Genomic DNA, 14,649 nt, shown 5'->3' on the forward strand with positions numbered 1-14,649 from the left:
TTGTTTGTTTATTAAAACAATTTATTTTAAATTTATGTCATTATTATTAACAGATGATAGTCAAGTTGTCATAGAAGAACAAACTTCTCATATATCAACTCCTACTGCTACAGAGTGCTACTACAACTTGATCATGTGATCTATAAAAGTAACATACAAATTCAATTGTTATATGGTTTATTATGATCATTAGGGTTGTAATTTTAATTTTATATTATGATATTTACATGTGCAGGTAGTTGGAGACGAGTGTCCTTTTGAATTTTATTTTTTTACTCAGTTTTAGATTATGTATTGTCATTTTGGAGCTTTATAAGAGTCGTTTGTACTCGTTTTTTGAATTTTTACAAACCGGATTTGGATTTTAGAAACTGGATATCCATTTTATAAAACTGGATATTAAACTGGATCTGAAATTTTACAAACTAGATAACCGAATTTTAAAAATTGGATACTGGACTGGATACTAGATTTAAGAAACCGGATAACCGAATTTCAGTTTTAGACTAAATTGGACCGGATACTGGACCGAGTTTTTAAAAACCGAAAATTCGGATTCGGATACTAAAAATGTCAAAAACCGAACCGAACCGATCCAATTTCACCCCTACTATATACTTAGAATCCTCATTTGCACAATGGTACTACAAAATTGGACGCGCTTTACAAAAGCATAAATCATAAATGAATCTTGTTATTCCAATCTAATTTGTGGCCCCCAAATCTTGGCAACTTACATTATTTTTTATTGGTCTGAGTCTAAACGTGGACATGGAGAAGAGAAATATAAGAGAATTCTCTTTTCTTCTCTTTCCTTTTAGGGAAGATAAATTTTCCTTCTCTTTAAATGAGGAAAGAGAGTTATCTTCTCTTTGCATTTAGGGATGGCAACGGGTACAGGTAAAGGCGGGTATACCTATTCCGTTACCCGTTATAATTTTTTACCCGTTATCCGGACCCGTTTACCCGGATTTTGAGACGGGCCGGGTAACGGGGATACCCGTCGGGTAAGCGGGTTAAAAATATTGGACCCGCTACCCGGTTTAAAAAAAGGGTAACGGATCGGGTAGACCCGCTTACCCGTTTATAAAATAAAAATCCATCAACAATATAAAGTTTAAAAATAATAAAATTTAGGTGAAAAATATCAAAGTGCTACTACACTATAAAGAAAATTAAAATTCAAAATAAATAAATAAAAAATACAAAAGAAGTTTTCATTGCAAATTGATCATCTTCATTGTAAATTTAGTCATCTTCATTGCAACATATAAACATTTATTTTCTTTTTAAATATTTAAAAGTTAACGGGTCGGGTCCCGGGTAACCGGGTATGGGATGACTATTCCGTTACCCGTACCCGGATCCGTTAAAACCTTAACGGGTATTACCCGTTTACCCAAAAAGAACGGGTATTACCCGACCCGAATAAATCGGGTAACGAGCCGGAACGCGGGTAACGGGTCAAATTGCCATACCTGTTTGTATTAAAGGGAAGAGAAGAGAACCCCAAAAAACATTCCCTTCTCTCTCTTCTCTTTAGTAAATCGTAGGATGTTTTTTTTTTAAATCTGAGTCATTGGATTGTTGACCGTTGGAGATCCAATGGCTCAGATTCCAAATATTACCGTTTTATATCCGTTGGAACCCCAAAAAATTTTAAAAAAAATTCATTTTTAACACCCTCATTTCTTTCTCTATAAATACACCCATATATCTCCAATCTTTTTTTTTTTTCACAAAACACTCTCAAATTCTCTTATTCTTCTACATCTCTCTCAAAATTCATTTTCCATATAGTCATAAATTTTATCATATAGTAATAATTTTACTATATACTTCAATGTTCCGTAAATCGTCTAACTCATCCCGATCCCATCATCCACCTCCTCTACCCCAAAACACACCTCCCACAATTCCTCCACCACACCAGGATTCTCCGACCATCCAATTTTCTCAAAATTGGTTAGGATTAAACCAAATTCCTAATTTTGAAAACACCGAGTTTGACCCGACTCCATTACCTTAATCTTCTTACCAACCTCCATCATTCAACATAACCCAATATGAAACCGTGTTCAACACAAATCCCCCTTATGTTCAACCACCTAGTCAAATCCAATTTCAAGTCCAAAATTCCCAACAAGCCCGAATACCACAAGAGGATGATGATGAAACCCAAGATCCTTATATAGTATATCGACACTATGAAAGTCAACATCGTAACCCTGAGGAGGAGGAGGAGGAGGCCAATGAGGAGGAGGCAAATGAGGAGGAAGACGATGAGGATGAGACCGAAGAGGTGCAACCACATCATCCTCCAATCCAAATACCATAATCAAGACAACAAGAGCAAAGGCCCCGAAAGAAAAGAAAGGCTCAATCCCATGTATGGCAATTCTTCGAGCAAATAGGCGAAGGCTCTACCCGTCGAGGAAAATGTCTAGAATGTGAAAATGTCATCAAAGCTCAAAATGGCGTGCAAGGAACTTCTTGTCTAAAACACCACTACAAGAAGTGTTCCTCGATCGATTCTTCAAGTAATGTAAGTATTCACGATCCCTTAGAACATTGGGAATATTTAGTTGAGTACATCATTTCCACGAACCAATCGTTTAGTCATGTTGAGGATGGAGGTTTTATTAAATATGTTAGTTATTTGGTACCTAGTATTCAAATTATTTCTAGATCAACATTGAGGCGTGACGTACTCAAATATTTTTTGGAAGAAAAGGAAAAAATGAAAGCCATTTTATCTTCTGGAACGTTTAGTGTAGCTTTGACCTCCCCCAACCTAGCCCACCATGAAATGCAAGGCAAGAAGAAGAGTATATGTTCTTGTCTGTTCACCGACACTTTCGTGGAGTTGATGGATCTCCACAATCGTCTCCAAGAGGGAGAGGATCTCCACAACCGTCTCGACTGATATACGACGAAATATCAAGATACACTACTCATCTTCACGTTGAGTACTCGAACACTAAACTTGTCCTCTTGGATTGGTGGAGGCAACACGAAGGAATGCTTCCCATTTTAGCAAGTATGGCTCGTGATATTCTGACGATTCTTGTTTCAACCGTTTCCTCTGAATCCATATTTAGTAGTTCGGGCATATTATTGATGATAGGCGTTGTAGTTTATCACCCGATATGGTCGAGGCTTTAACGGCGGGCAAATATTGGATTCTACATAGCCGACGAGCACAAGAAACATTTCCCGAAATTGAAATCATTGATGATTTTGATACTCGATTCTCAAACATAAACCTTACCAACCCTTAGTATTTTATTCGTAATTTCCTTTTTAATTTTTCTTTCCATTTTTTTTTTGCTTTGTAATATCTTGTGTAACCACGGTATTCCTCCGCCATAAGCGAGAGTTATTAATAAAAACACCACATTTCCCTTAAAAAAATATTTACATACAATTAAATAGAACAACACACTTAGTCATGAAATAATTACACACACATAAAAATGTCTTTGCATTTTAGTCCATTCAATTAAAAACACTACAAATAAAATACCATTACATTTAAATGAAAAATATATTTTAGGAGAAGATAATTCTCTTTTAAGGGAAGAGAATTTCTCTTCCCTTTTAGTAGAGAATTCTCTTCCCTTATTTTAGGGAATTTTCTACCAAAAGAGAAGAGAACTTGTGTTCCTTCCTTTTTGCTCCGATTAGGTCTGACCCTCACCATATTCGCAAGAGATTAATTGAAGCGTCGCTGCGGCTCTCTAACTTGTATTGAATTGTCTTAAGACAAGACAAAAACCTCTGGTTAATTAAACTCTTTGGGAGCTCGTTCAAGGTGCTCATGAGTATGGGCAGGTTAGGAGCGATACTTAGATGACATAGTTAGAGGAAGAAGACATTCCATTGAAAGATGCTCTGAAACTTGACAATCTGCCTATAAAGTACGGGCTTGGTGGGATGTGGGGTTAATAGGTTATACAAAGGTTTGGTGGATCTCATTACAGAAGGGAAAGTCCAAAGATCGTTTAGTCGAACCCAACAAAAAAAAACAAGCGAGCCCGATATTTAGTAGATGAGGTCGGATTAAGGTCATGAAAAATATGAGCTTTAGTTTAAGGCTCGACGTCTCTATTTGAAAAATAAAAGAACTCGTCGTAAAATAAGTACACAAATTCAACTCATGAGTAAAATTGCTGACGTTGGTGCGAGTGAGGAGATCATAGACGCTAGGCAAAACTTGATGAGGAGCAAGTCGGGCAATGCCGAGTAAATTAACATGTACAAGATTAATTGAGAAATGACCCACCATCAAAGCTTCCATCACAAAAAAAAAAGAAGATGCGAAGCCGGTCCACCTCGAATGATGAAAAATATCCTCGATTCAATATGTTGGAAAATGTTGGTATTTAATACCAAGTTAATGGTTGATTTGTGGCAACAATTTGAGTGGGGTCCACTCATCGGATTTGAATAATTCCAAGTGCTACGTATTCTTTGTAATGAGGGGTATAAGATTGAATATTTATTTGCCAAAATTGGACCTAGGATGAATGAGAAATTGATGCTCAAAATAGGCTTAAAAGAAACACATTCATGTTGTGTTATGGAAGTGGAATTGCAAGAGTCTCACATTGTTTGGGGATGCGTGTTGTGATAGTGTATAAATACTATCCTCTATCCTTTAGTGGATAAGCAAGTGCGAGAGAGGAGAGTGTGGGTGGGTTAACTTAACCCCTCACGCGCGCGCCGCCGCCGCCGAGCCAGGCCGGGCCGGGCCCGGGTTCCGGGTTTCGGGAATGTCTCGGGCTCGGAATTGGATTGGGCTTGGGCTTGGATTGGGCCTAATCCTTTTTATTGCAATTTCATTTCCAAATTGGGCTTGAGCCTACGCTACCATGCATTCATGTAGACACTTTGCATCAGAGGAAAACGTCTGACCTTTGAGCTCCATTGTAACCTCTGACTCTTCAGAGTTGAAACCTCTCATTTATCTGAGGTAAAGAGCTATTATGGACCTTAATGGTGGACGTTTTTGGGAGCTATAGCTCAGGTCTCTGTGACTATAAAAGGCAAAGCCTTTCTCTCATTTGAACACACCTGAAGTGATATTTCCTTCTGATTCCCTACTGTTCCCTCTCTCTTATTGTTCCCATCAATTTTTCTCTCTTTCTTTTGTCCGAATTTGGTGATAGTTCAGCTTCGGTTCTAGTTCGTTGTTCGACGTACTCAGGGTACCTTAGTTCGTTGAGATTGTCATTGTATCCTGGGAAGCCTTGCTCAAGTGTTCCAGTATCGGTGAGAGAGCAACAAAGCTTCAAGGAAACTGTCCAACAGTCCTCGACATTTTCCTATCTGTTTTATCTTGTTTTTGGTGAAGGTTTATTATTTTATTGTTGTTCATATTCATCTGATCAGTTGTAATTTTCTGTTAATTTTTTCTTCTTCATAATAATAATATGTCTTTATTCCCGAAAAATATATTGTATTATTTCTAACACAATATACAAACTTGAGGTTCAAGTGAGCAACGATCCCATGCTCGTTATGAACACGTAGGGAGTTTTTTTTCCTTTCTTGGAATCAGCATAATAGGTGGAACTTGAATATTAGAGGTTGACTAGAGGCAAAACTTATGCTTTTCATTAGAGGGGAGTCATTCGGTTCAAAGAGTCTCATCATGCCAAGACTCCTCGCCAACATCGGAAAAGGCTTTTTACAGTTTTGAAAATCCATAGGGAGGACGAATTACATAATATTTTTTTTTATCATTTCATTACATTGATGCAATTTCCTTTTAAAAAAATGTAGGTAGTTGTTTATTCACTAACGAGTAACGACCATGCCATTAATTCGACACGTTAATTTATATTTATGACATGTACAAATCAGGTCTAGTTATAGTGCTAAACACAATTTCGTGAGACAAAGAGCGTGAATAAATATAGATGAACGATTTAGAGACAAGTAACATAAAGAGAAGAAGACGTTTGTCTGACATAAGAAGAACCTCGGGTGAAGATCTGAAGAAAGATTATGGACCCGAAACTGTAAATGACACTATTATAATGTATACACGAGAAAAAAATTAAACCGTTTTCTTATGTAAATTGAGATAATAATTTTTGTTGCTAGAATAGATCAATCTTCCAAAATTTCGAATAGTAAATACATAAATGAATGAGATTTTACAAACATGACGTGATATTGATATTCTTGGTTTATCATTTTATTGATATAAAAAAAAGTAGGGTATTTATATCAATTTAAGCGTGTGAGCATATGGATGTGGTTATTCACTAAATATTTACTAAATGTTAGCTAAGTAACAATCTCAAAAATATAAATATGATTATATACCTAATAGACCCTATTATTTTTACTAGTTTATTTCATGAGGCCCTTGGTAATTACACTACACATGCAAGGCTGCAGAAGAGTTTGTGTTATATTTTGGTTTTAAATTATTTTATAAACTAATAAACATAGGCCACCGGATAACCTGAATTGCCGGTAAAAAAAAAAAAAAAACTACATGACAAATCGTTTCTTTGTCAAACTAATACTCTCTCTCTGTGGATCTTTATTCAACCACACACAAGAGTTCAACATTTATCACCGAAAAAGGCTCTTCTTTTTGGTTCTCGTTTGATAATAGCTTTGTAGGCTTGTGGGTTTGGTCCTCTCCTTTTCAATTCGTCTTTCAGGGATCTTTTAAGGTTCTCTTCGGCTTACTAAAATTGTACGGCAAGTATTTCTATTAACCACTCTATTCCCTTTTTTTTTCATTTTTCCCATTCTCTCTCGCGTTTCAAGGTTGACAACAATTATTTTTATTTGTTTTGTTTATTTTTTTCACCCTGTTTGTCAATTTTTAATCTCTGGGAGTTCCATTTTTCTTAGTTTTGTATCTTAGCTTTGATGTTCGTAATGGTTTCTGATTGAGGTTAACTTTTTAAATATTATTCTGTGTCTTTTCCTGATTTAGCAATTAAATATCCAGCTGTTGATGAAATTAGACTTTCCCAGTTTTTGTTGATGTGGGTTTGTTGTTGAATCTGTGAAGTGGTTCTGAATTATTCTTCGGATAGTTGTCATTTCCCCTTTCATTAGGGGCAGTCTAGGGATAATAAAAATTGTTACTTTTTTGGTTTAACAATTTTAATTCAATACTTGATTTTTTGTTTAACTCTTGATTTTTTTTTTCTTCTCCAGGTTTCTACTTTAGCATCTGAAGAAAGTCTCATCCTTGAGATCATAATCTTTTCCAGTTGATGTACTCTTTTTGTTAAATGGTAGTTTGATTGATCAGCCTCTTTGAAAAAGGAAATAAAGAAGAAAAAAAGAGAGAGGGCATTAATTTGGAAAATCCAACAAACTAAGAGAGTTCATGTTTGGAAAAGAAAATGGCTGCAGGGACCGATTACCCGCCACCGCCGTCTTTAGTCGATGGAAGCTATAGAAAAGTGAACGTGAATGTGACGAGAAACGACAAAACGGAGACCAACAATGAGCCGAGCATTGGAAAGCCACCTCGCCATATCTCAGCGATCAGGCAATCTGTGAGCTCGCTGCCGTTGGATCACGCCAACGAAGAGGTGAGGAAGAAAAGAAAGAAAAGAAATCCCCGAACTGAAAATGTCGCACCGGTTGAGTAGTCGGGGATTTTGAATCGATATCGATTGTGTTTGTGTTGTGATTTGATTAGGATTGCGGTGTCGTTGCGAATGTCAGTTCCAAGTTGCCATCGGATGGGGAATCGGATTTCGTGCCCGTTTTTCGATCTGGAAGCTGTTCGGAGATCGGGTCGAAACCGTACATGGAAGACGAGCACATCTGTATCGATGATCTTAGCGAGCATCTCGGCCGGAGCTCGAGCCTCAAAAACTTCCCATCTCCCGGAGCTTTCTATGGGGTTCGTTTGTTTGTTTGTATGCTCTTAGTCTTCGACGGTCTCTTAAAAGATGGAAAGAAAAAGAAAAAAAGATTATTCTGTGTTTCTAATGAATCTGGTTTTTTTTTTTGTGGTGGGGCAGGTTTTTGACGGGCACGGAGGAACGGACGCGGCATCGTTCATTAGAGAGAACATATTGAGGTTTATAGTGGAGGATTTGGATTTTCCATTTTGTGTAGAGAAGGCAGTGAAGAGAGCTTTCTTGAACGCCGACCACGCGTTTGCTGACGAGGTTTCTCTCGACGGTTCCTCCGGTACAACCGCTCTCACTGCTCTCATTTTCGGAAGGTCAGAACCGTCGCATTAGTTTTTTTTTTTTTTTTTTTTTTTCAAGCTTTAAGATACACAATTACAAATCAAACAATACACAGTCAAAAGTTGTGGTAATTTTTCGAGTCCTTTTCAGACAATATGTAGATCCTGAATCTGTCTAGAAAGCAATTGCCAAACATAGTCCTTTCGAATTGTAATGCTATTATGTTCTTAGTTTGTTTATTCTTTTTAAGCTAAAGGTGAATAAAGGTTAGTCCTTAATTCTCAACTCAAACTATTAAATTGGAGTTGAATATACTTGAATTAAAATGATTATTTAAAAGTAATGCTGATTTTCATTACAGAAAATATCAAAATGTTTTCGTTTTCATTTTCGGAAATTGTTTTTAAGAATACGACTTGTTTGGCCAAGAACTTTGAGCTAACAAATTTTGAGAACTCTAAACCAAAAAGATGGAACGATGTCCACACACAGCTTTAGAAAGAAAATAAAAATGAATAATAATTTTTTTGGGGAAACGTGTTTTTAGGACGATGGTGGTGGCGAACGCTGGGGACTGCCGGGCGGTGCTGGGGAAACGGGGACGGGCGGTGGAGCTTTCGAAGGACCACAAGCCGAACTGCTTATCGGAGAAGTCTCGGATCGAGAAGCTGGGCGGCGTAGTCTACGACGGCTATCTCAATGGCCAGCTGTCAGTCTCGCGGGCCCTCGGAGACTGGCACATGAAAGGGTCTTCTGGGGCGGCCGGGAAGGGACCGCTGAGCTCGGAGCCGGAGGTTCAAGAGACGGTTCTGAGCGAGGACGACGAGTTTCTCATCCTCGGCTGCGACGGCCTCTGGGACGTCATGACAAGCCAAGGCGCGGTGTCTCTCGCCCGGAAGGAACTCATGAGCCACAACGACCCGGAACGCTGCTCAAGAGAGCTCGTCAGGGAAGCCCTAAAACGCAACTCCTGCGACAACCTCACCGTCCTCGTCGTCTGTTTCACACCCGACCCGCCGCCGAGGATCGAGGTCCCCAGGTTCAAGATCAACCGCAGCATCTCCGCCGAGGGCCTCAATCTCCTGCAAGAGGCTCTAGATAGTGGCGTATGAATGAGAAAGTTTTATGCTCTTTTTTTTTTTTTTTTTTTTACTTGTTGAAGAATACATTTTTTTTTTGGTAGACGTGTCTTTTTGTACGTAATTATAGATTGGGACTTGCTTAATATTTTTATATTGTTTCACTCACTAGGTTTGAGTTTTCACTCCGGGAGCTGTGGTTTTTTTTTTTTTTTTTTTTTTTGTAAATACTGTTTCACTCAACCTGAATAAATTAATTTTCAGCTATTACAAGTACGTTTCTCAAAATTTGTTGTAAAAAATGATCTCAAAAGCGAGGAGTCAAGTGAATCTAAATGGCTTTATTAGATCCGTCGTCTTTTCGCCGGCTCGGCAGTCTCGTTCTTGTATTCCGTTTTGAAAGTCCATCCGGAAAACTCGGAGTCTGAAAATAGAGAGGTCGGAGTAGCTTTGTAGAATGCTAGAGGAACCTGTTTTACTCTTCGTCTGATCTGCAATTTTCAAGTATGGATGAAGTTCACAATTATATTATGAAATTAATACACTGGAAAATGATTCAGAAATTGTAATCATATGTTCTCTCTGAGTTATTGGAAGTAGAACTACCTCGTCGCCAAAAATTGTGGCGTATGAACCCGAACTGAAATCTTCGATGGAAATTTCGGTTGTTTTCGATCTGACCGTCAGATCGTTCTCAAGCGACAAAACAAATCTAAAGAGAAAAAAAAAAACAGGAAGGAGACTTGTGAGAAATAAATGCAATGGATACACGGTTAAATTAACGAAATATTGACTAATGAAGTGTGTACCTAGAAACTGGAGGACAGTAATGGTGACGGAGCGTATCGATTTCCCAAAGTGAACTACCTATAGTTCAACAGTAGGCAAAACTTAGCAACACATTTCAGTTTTCTGATATTTGATTACATGGAAGATAAGACTTACTCATGGCATGCGACTTTTTCGGATCACTTTCATCATTATTAAAACGATCAATGCCGAGCATTTTGACAGTTCCATCTACACTCTCAGAATCCTTCTTATCTTCTGAATCACCTTCAGCATTTTCATCATGTTCCTGAAAAATAAATAAATAAAAAATCAAAATCAAACTTCTTAACTCGGGTTTTTCAAAGAATTGATAAATGCAAGTTCTGAAACAAAAATTCGAATCTCAGGTGCTGACTACTCCCAAGTTTCATAATAACAGACCCCAGGTCTATGCTCGAATGAAGTACAAGCACCCACAAATTAGAGATTCAATTTGATGTCATCCTTTTCGTGCAATTTGATTGTTTAATTCTGTGCATACATTGCTCAATTCTAATCGAAGTCCTAACCAACAGAAACCAGTTCTTGTATTCCAATAACAGTATGAGAGATGCTTAATCTTATTTACAGGCTTCATTTAATATTGACAAACAATTTACCATGAAAGCGTTAACCTTCTAGATGAGAGCTACTAAGGTAAAGGCTGGCCTACATATATTCATGACAATCAGGAAAAATGAACGCTATTGTAACATGGGTTTTAAATTTTGTTCGATGCGCATGCAAAAAAAGACGTTATTTCAGTCAACTTACTTAATAATCCAGCCAATTCGAATTGTAAAATCGCACTCGGGAAGAAAGAAAAGCTTGATAAATGCAACAAAAAAAAAGTATTAAATTTTTACCCGGTGCACCAAACAGTTTATTGAAGGATGTCTTCTCAGAAGATTATGAATCAGCACTACAATGACCAATGATCCTGAAGGAGGCACTGATATCGACAATCGACTTAGCCTTTTGGCAAAAGCAGCGGCCAAATATGCCGGGAGAAGTGACGACTTTAGGCAAGAATCAAGAAGCTGAAAAATAAAATATATACACGTTAATACATTCAATTTTTTGTTTTGTGTTTTAGGGTACATACGAGACAATCAATTTAGATAGTTAGAAGACTTTATAACTGTGTGATTACCTGAAAAAATTTTGCTCGGTGTTTTGCCATGAAGATTGAGGGAACCAACAATGCATAAAGTTTTTCATAGAAGTTGGGATATTCTAAGCCATGCTGTGTCATGAGAAGGAAGAGACTACTTAGTGCCATCACACTAATAACGCCTCCAATGTCGTATGATCTTGTTAAGAAGTCACTGCACACCCAGGTTTTGTTTTCATTAACCAAATGAAAATAAATTTCTTTCAAAATAGGGGCAGTCAGTTGATAGGGGTAGTAAAAATAACAAAATAAAAATAAAGATAACCTGGGTATTCAAGAGATCAACTCCTCAAAAAGCTTGCTCCTATTTATAGACTAGCTACTCTAAGCAACTCATATTCACTTCCCTAATTATGAACGATTATTTCCCTCCTCAGACCCTATCATACTATACTATTTACCCTAACCCCTCTTTTCAAGAGGAAACTAGCGATAGTAGTAATTAATAATTATTGTTCTAAAGGGATGAGAGGGAATTTACCTCAGGATAGCAGGATTGGAATGATAAGGAATGACTGCCTGATGGAGACTGGCAAGGACCTGACAATACAAAATGAATAAAAAACCTAATATTAGGAGCCAACAAGACAAAACTCTTGTTGAATATTCAGATTCAATTATGTGCGTATTGTACCCATATGTCATTACCAACCATTTGGTTTCGTCTATGCTGTTATTTTCAAATATTTGAAGTACATAAGGCATCTTATGTCTGTTTAAATCTTCCTATCTTTAAGAAGGAAGTTGGAGTTTTATTAAGCATGAAACAGTCCATTATCAAATAAAACAGAAATTATTCATCCCCATGCAACATCAACTCTTATTCAGCAAAACTATATGTTTTTTTGTTTTGCCCAGACTAGATGTTTAGTAGTACCTCATAAACCTCATATTTCACTGGCTCTGAGCAGACACTAAATAAATAATACCAAGCCCTTGCCAGAATTCAATAGTGTGAAATCCAAATCCAGCGCATCAATTAAATAGAAGATATAATTGTACAGAAGTAAGTTATGGTTTTGAAAGACAATGTACTTATGAGTTATTTCAATCGGGTAACTCAAATTCACTGAGAACTTACTTCCTTGTATACATTCAGTGGAAGGGACAATTTGAGGAAACTAGTCCATGCTTTAGTAAATTTCAGTTTCATCCTCTTGGCGATAACTGAAGCAGACAGCATCTGCACGCATGACGGTGAAATAAGACACAAAAAGCAATTTCGATGCCCAAAAAAATAAATACAAAATAGGGATTTGAAACTAATTGATTACCAAATAAGCCAAAGTTTTAAGTTTTTAGCAAAATAGCCAAAGTTGTCCTAGTTGTCCTAATTGTCCTATTTTTTTTTTTTTACACTGCCAATAAAAAATATCAACCCTTGTATACCAATGTCAACAAATCTATTGACAAGGTAAAAAAGATTATTGACACCTAGTCCTTGCACATTTTTGCATACTTGGTTATTTCATAATTTTAGACAAAATTTGGCTATTTCATAATTTTAGACCAAATTTGGCTATTTTGAAAATCCAATAGTTTCAATCAGCTATTTAGCTATAACACCTCCAAAAAATACACGTATCATTATAAACCACCTACTCCATTCTATAAATAATGAAAACACAAGAGCTAAGAGCATAATAATTTAGGAACAATAGATAGCTTATTTTCACCTTAGATTTAGGCTTCTCAGTCTTCGTCTTTTTCTCTCCTTTTTTCTTCGCATAAACATTTTCAGACTTGCCTGTGTTAGATGGAAAAGCATATATTTTAATCGACGAAACGGGGAAGAAAAAGAGGCAGACAACTTCAGATATACATATGTATAAATATGTCCAAGTATATAATTCTCTTTGAAAGAATATCACTACCTAAAGGAGAGCAATCAGTCAACATCTCAGCTGTATCCGACGCTCCATCTTGAGCAGGTATGCGTGATAAAATGGAATGTGTATTGTGAATTGCCTGCTCTCTGCTGCGAGATGTAAAATAATATCAAATAAAAATATTGCAGCTCAAATGTATTGAGTGAACCAACATACAAATGAAGACTAAATAAAATAATGAATGAATAAGAAAAGGAATCCTATCGACAAGTAGGTAATAGTACTTACCCATTTTTCACCGTGTCCTCCGTTCCTGTTAAAACGAAAGAAACGTTAAACCAATTCGGGATCACGTAAAAACTAAAACATGAAACCACAAGAACATATTTAAGACTAGAAATAAGAGATACCTGAGCTGTGCTTCTCTTCCAAGGTTCTAGAAATTTTTTCCAGACTAATGTAGGTGAAGTATCTGAAGCAAAATCGAACACCATGAGAAGAAAATCCCAACACAGTAGCAATTAAAATCAATAAATTTCATGCTAATGCACATCTTCGAAATCATACCGAACGTCGATGTACTTGAAATACTTCGATACAAGCAAATCCAGCAGAAATTCGTTTCTGGTTTGGCAATGAACCTAATCGAGATATGTAAACAAATCAGAAAGAAACAAACAGGGAAGAAAGAAAGATTCAAAAATGTTTATTACTTACAATGCTGTGAATAAGCTTGTGGTATATAGCAGAATTCAATTTTCCATCGCTTCCGAGCTTCACATACTCCATTAACCTGTCCAATACAATCTCCTATACAAAAGATGCAGAATTTCAGTTCAGTTCACGGAGATCAACAGAGAACGCCTTAAAATAAACCACAGCCGAAAAACGCGTACCTTGAGAGTCTCGTCGGCCTGAGACGATACCAAGATTTCGACGAGACAGTCGACGAACTCGTCGAACTTGGCACGGAGCCAAGTCGTGTAGATGTCGCCCTGGGACTCGGCGAGCGAGGAGGGTTTCTTCTTCGGTTTAGGGAGGTCGGCGAGTACGGTGGTGAAGAATGGGTGGAGGGAGAGGATGGACTCGAAGGCAAACTCACGCGGCGAAGCGACGGAGACGAAGGAGAGGAGAGTTGGGAGGTTGTTGATGTGCGCACGGGAGGAGAGGAGTTCGCGACCTAGGGCTTGGAGCTCTGAGAGCTGCTTCGGCTTCTTTCTCTCCGCTTCTTCCGAGAGAACCGACGCCATGGCTGGAAATGTGAAAAAGCACGGCGGGAACGGAATAACGGAAGACGAAGAAAGGAGTGTGTTTTGGTTTGGTATTTGACTAGGTTTCTCTTTGCTTTTCCTTTTCTTCCTTGATAGATAAAAAAAAAAAAAAAAAGAAAAAAAAAAAAAAAAGAAATAAACGCCTCAGCAAACGACATAAAATCGGCTCTGATGGTACGACATGTCGTTATGTGCATCTTAAATGGAAAAAAAATGGCATCGATAGCAAAACAAAGTGAGAAATTGACATTGTCCCATTTTCTACATTTATGTCCTTTTTAAATATGTTTATTGAGCCCA

General features: G+C 37.4%; 2 protein-coding genes across 6 annotated transcripts; one reads left to right on the top strand and one right to left on the bottom strand.

The window, feature by feature from the left end:
• The first annotated feature begins 6,540 nt into the window (after window positions 1-6,540).
• Window positions 6,541-9,455, top strand: PP2CG1 (Protein phosphatase 2C family protein). 4 transcript variants are annotated; one of them, XM_089621947.1, is made up of 6 exons: window positions 6,559-6,723; window positions 7,192-7,271; window positions 7,380-7,574; window positions 7,685-7,891; window positions 8,013-8,218; window positions 8,734-9,455. In XM_089621947.1, exons 2-6 carry the CDS (start codon window positions 7,269-7,271, stop codon window positions 9,296-9,298), a joined length of 1,176 nt encoding a protein of 391 aa, XP_089478073.1. In that variant the 5' UTR covers window positions 6,559-6,723; window positions 7,192-7,268; the 3' UTR covers window positions 9,299-9,455. The 4 variants fall into 4 exon arrangements, with proteins under 4 accessions (XP_089478074.1, XP_089478073.1, XP_089478072.1 ...); XM_089621946.1 differs by having other exon boundaries at window positions 6,559-6,718; XM_089621948.1 differs by having other exon boundaries at window positions 6,541-6,718; window positions 7,192-7,574.
• Window positions 9,456-9,498: 43 nt separating this feature from the next.
• EMB2762 (CCAAT-binding factor) lies at window positions 9,499-14,423 on the bottom strand. Of its 2 annotated transcripts, none has more exons than XM_089621945.1 (15): window positions 13,975-14,423; window positions 13,796-13,888; window positions 13,646-13,719; window positions 13,489-13,550; window positions 13,367-13,391; window positions 13,124-13,224; window positions 12,926-12,996; window positions 12,331-12,432; window positions 11,731-11,789; window positions 11,229-11,403; window positions 10,942-11,115; window positions 10,211-10,343; window positions 10,075-10,132; window positions 9,872-9,977; window positions 9,499-9,756 (listed from the first exon to the last, which is right to left on the bottom strand). In XM_089621945.1, exons 1-15 carry the CDS (start codon window positions 14,326-14,328, stop codon window positions 9,610-9,612), a joined length of 1,734 nt encoding a protein of 577 aa, XP_089478071.1. In that variant the 5' UTR covers window positions 14,329-14,423; the 3' UTR covers window positions 9,499-9,609. The 2 variants fall into 2 exon arrangements, with proteins under 2 accessions (XP_089478071.1, XP_089478070.1); XM_089621944.1 differs by having other exon boundaries at window positions 13,124-13,227.
• Between the last annotated feature and the right edge of the window lie 226 nt (window positions 14,424-14,649).

Source organism: Urtica dioica, chromosome 8 (assembly GCF_054948205.1).
Source record: "Urtica dioica subsp. dioica isolate 48M chromosome 8, U.dioica_male_clone48M_v1_H2, whole genome shotgun sequence".
Classification (NCBI taxonomy): Eukaryota; Viridiplantae; Streptophyta; class Magnoliopsida; order Rosales; family Urticaceae; genus Urtica; species Urtica dioica.

Bases quoted from the DNA above. Each gene is read 5' to 3' on its own strand.
- PP2CG1 (XM_089621947.1), top strand. The intron at 7,892-8,012 runs GTTCGTTTGTTT...GTGGTGGGGCAG, and splicing joins CTCCCGGAGCTTTCTATGGG to GTTTTTGACGGGCACGGAGG. The intron at 8,219-8,733 runs GTCAGAACCGTC...ACGTGTTTTTAG, and splicing joins ACTGCTCTCATTTTCGGAAG to GACGATGGTGGTGGCGAACG.
- EMB2762 (XM_089621944.1), bottom strand. From the start codon at position 14,328: ATGGCGTCGGTTCTCTCGGAAGAAGCGGAGAGAAAGAAGCCGAAGCAG. The intron at 13,889-13,974 runs GTACGCGTTTTT...TCTTTTGTATAG, and splicing joins AGGCCGACGAGACTCTCAAG to GAGATTGTATTGGACAGGTT. The intron at 11,404-11,730 runs GTAAATTCCCTC...CTGGGTGTGCAG, and splicing joins TCCAATCCTGCTATCCTGAG to TGACTTCTTAACAAGATCAT.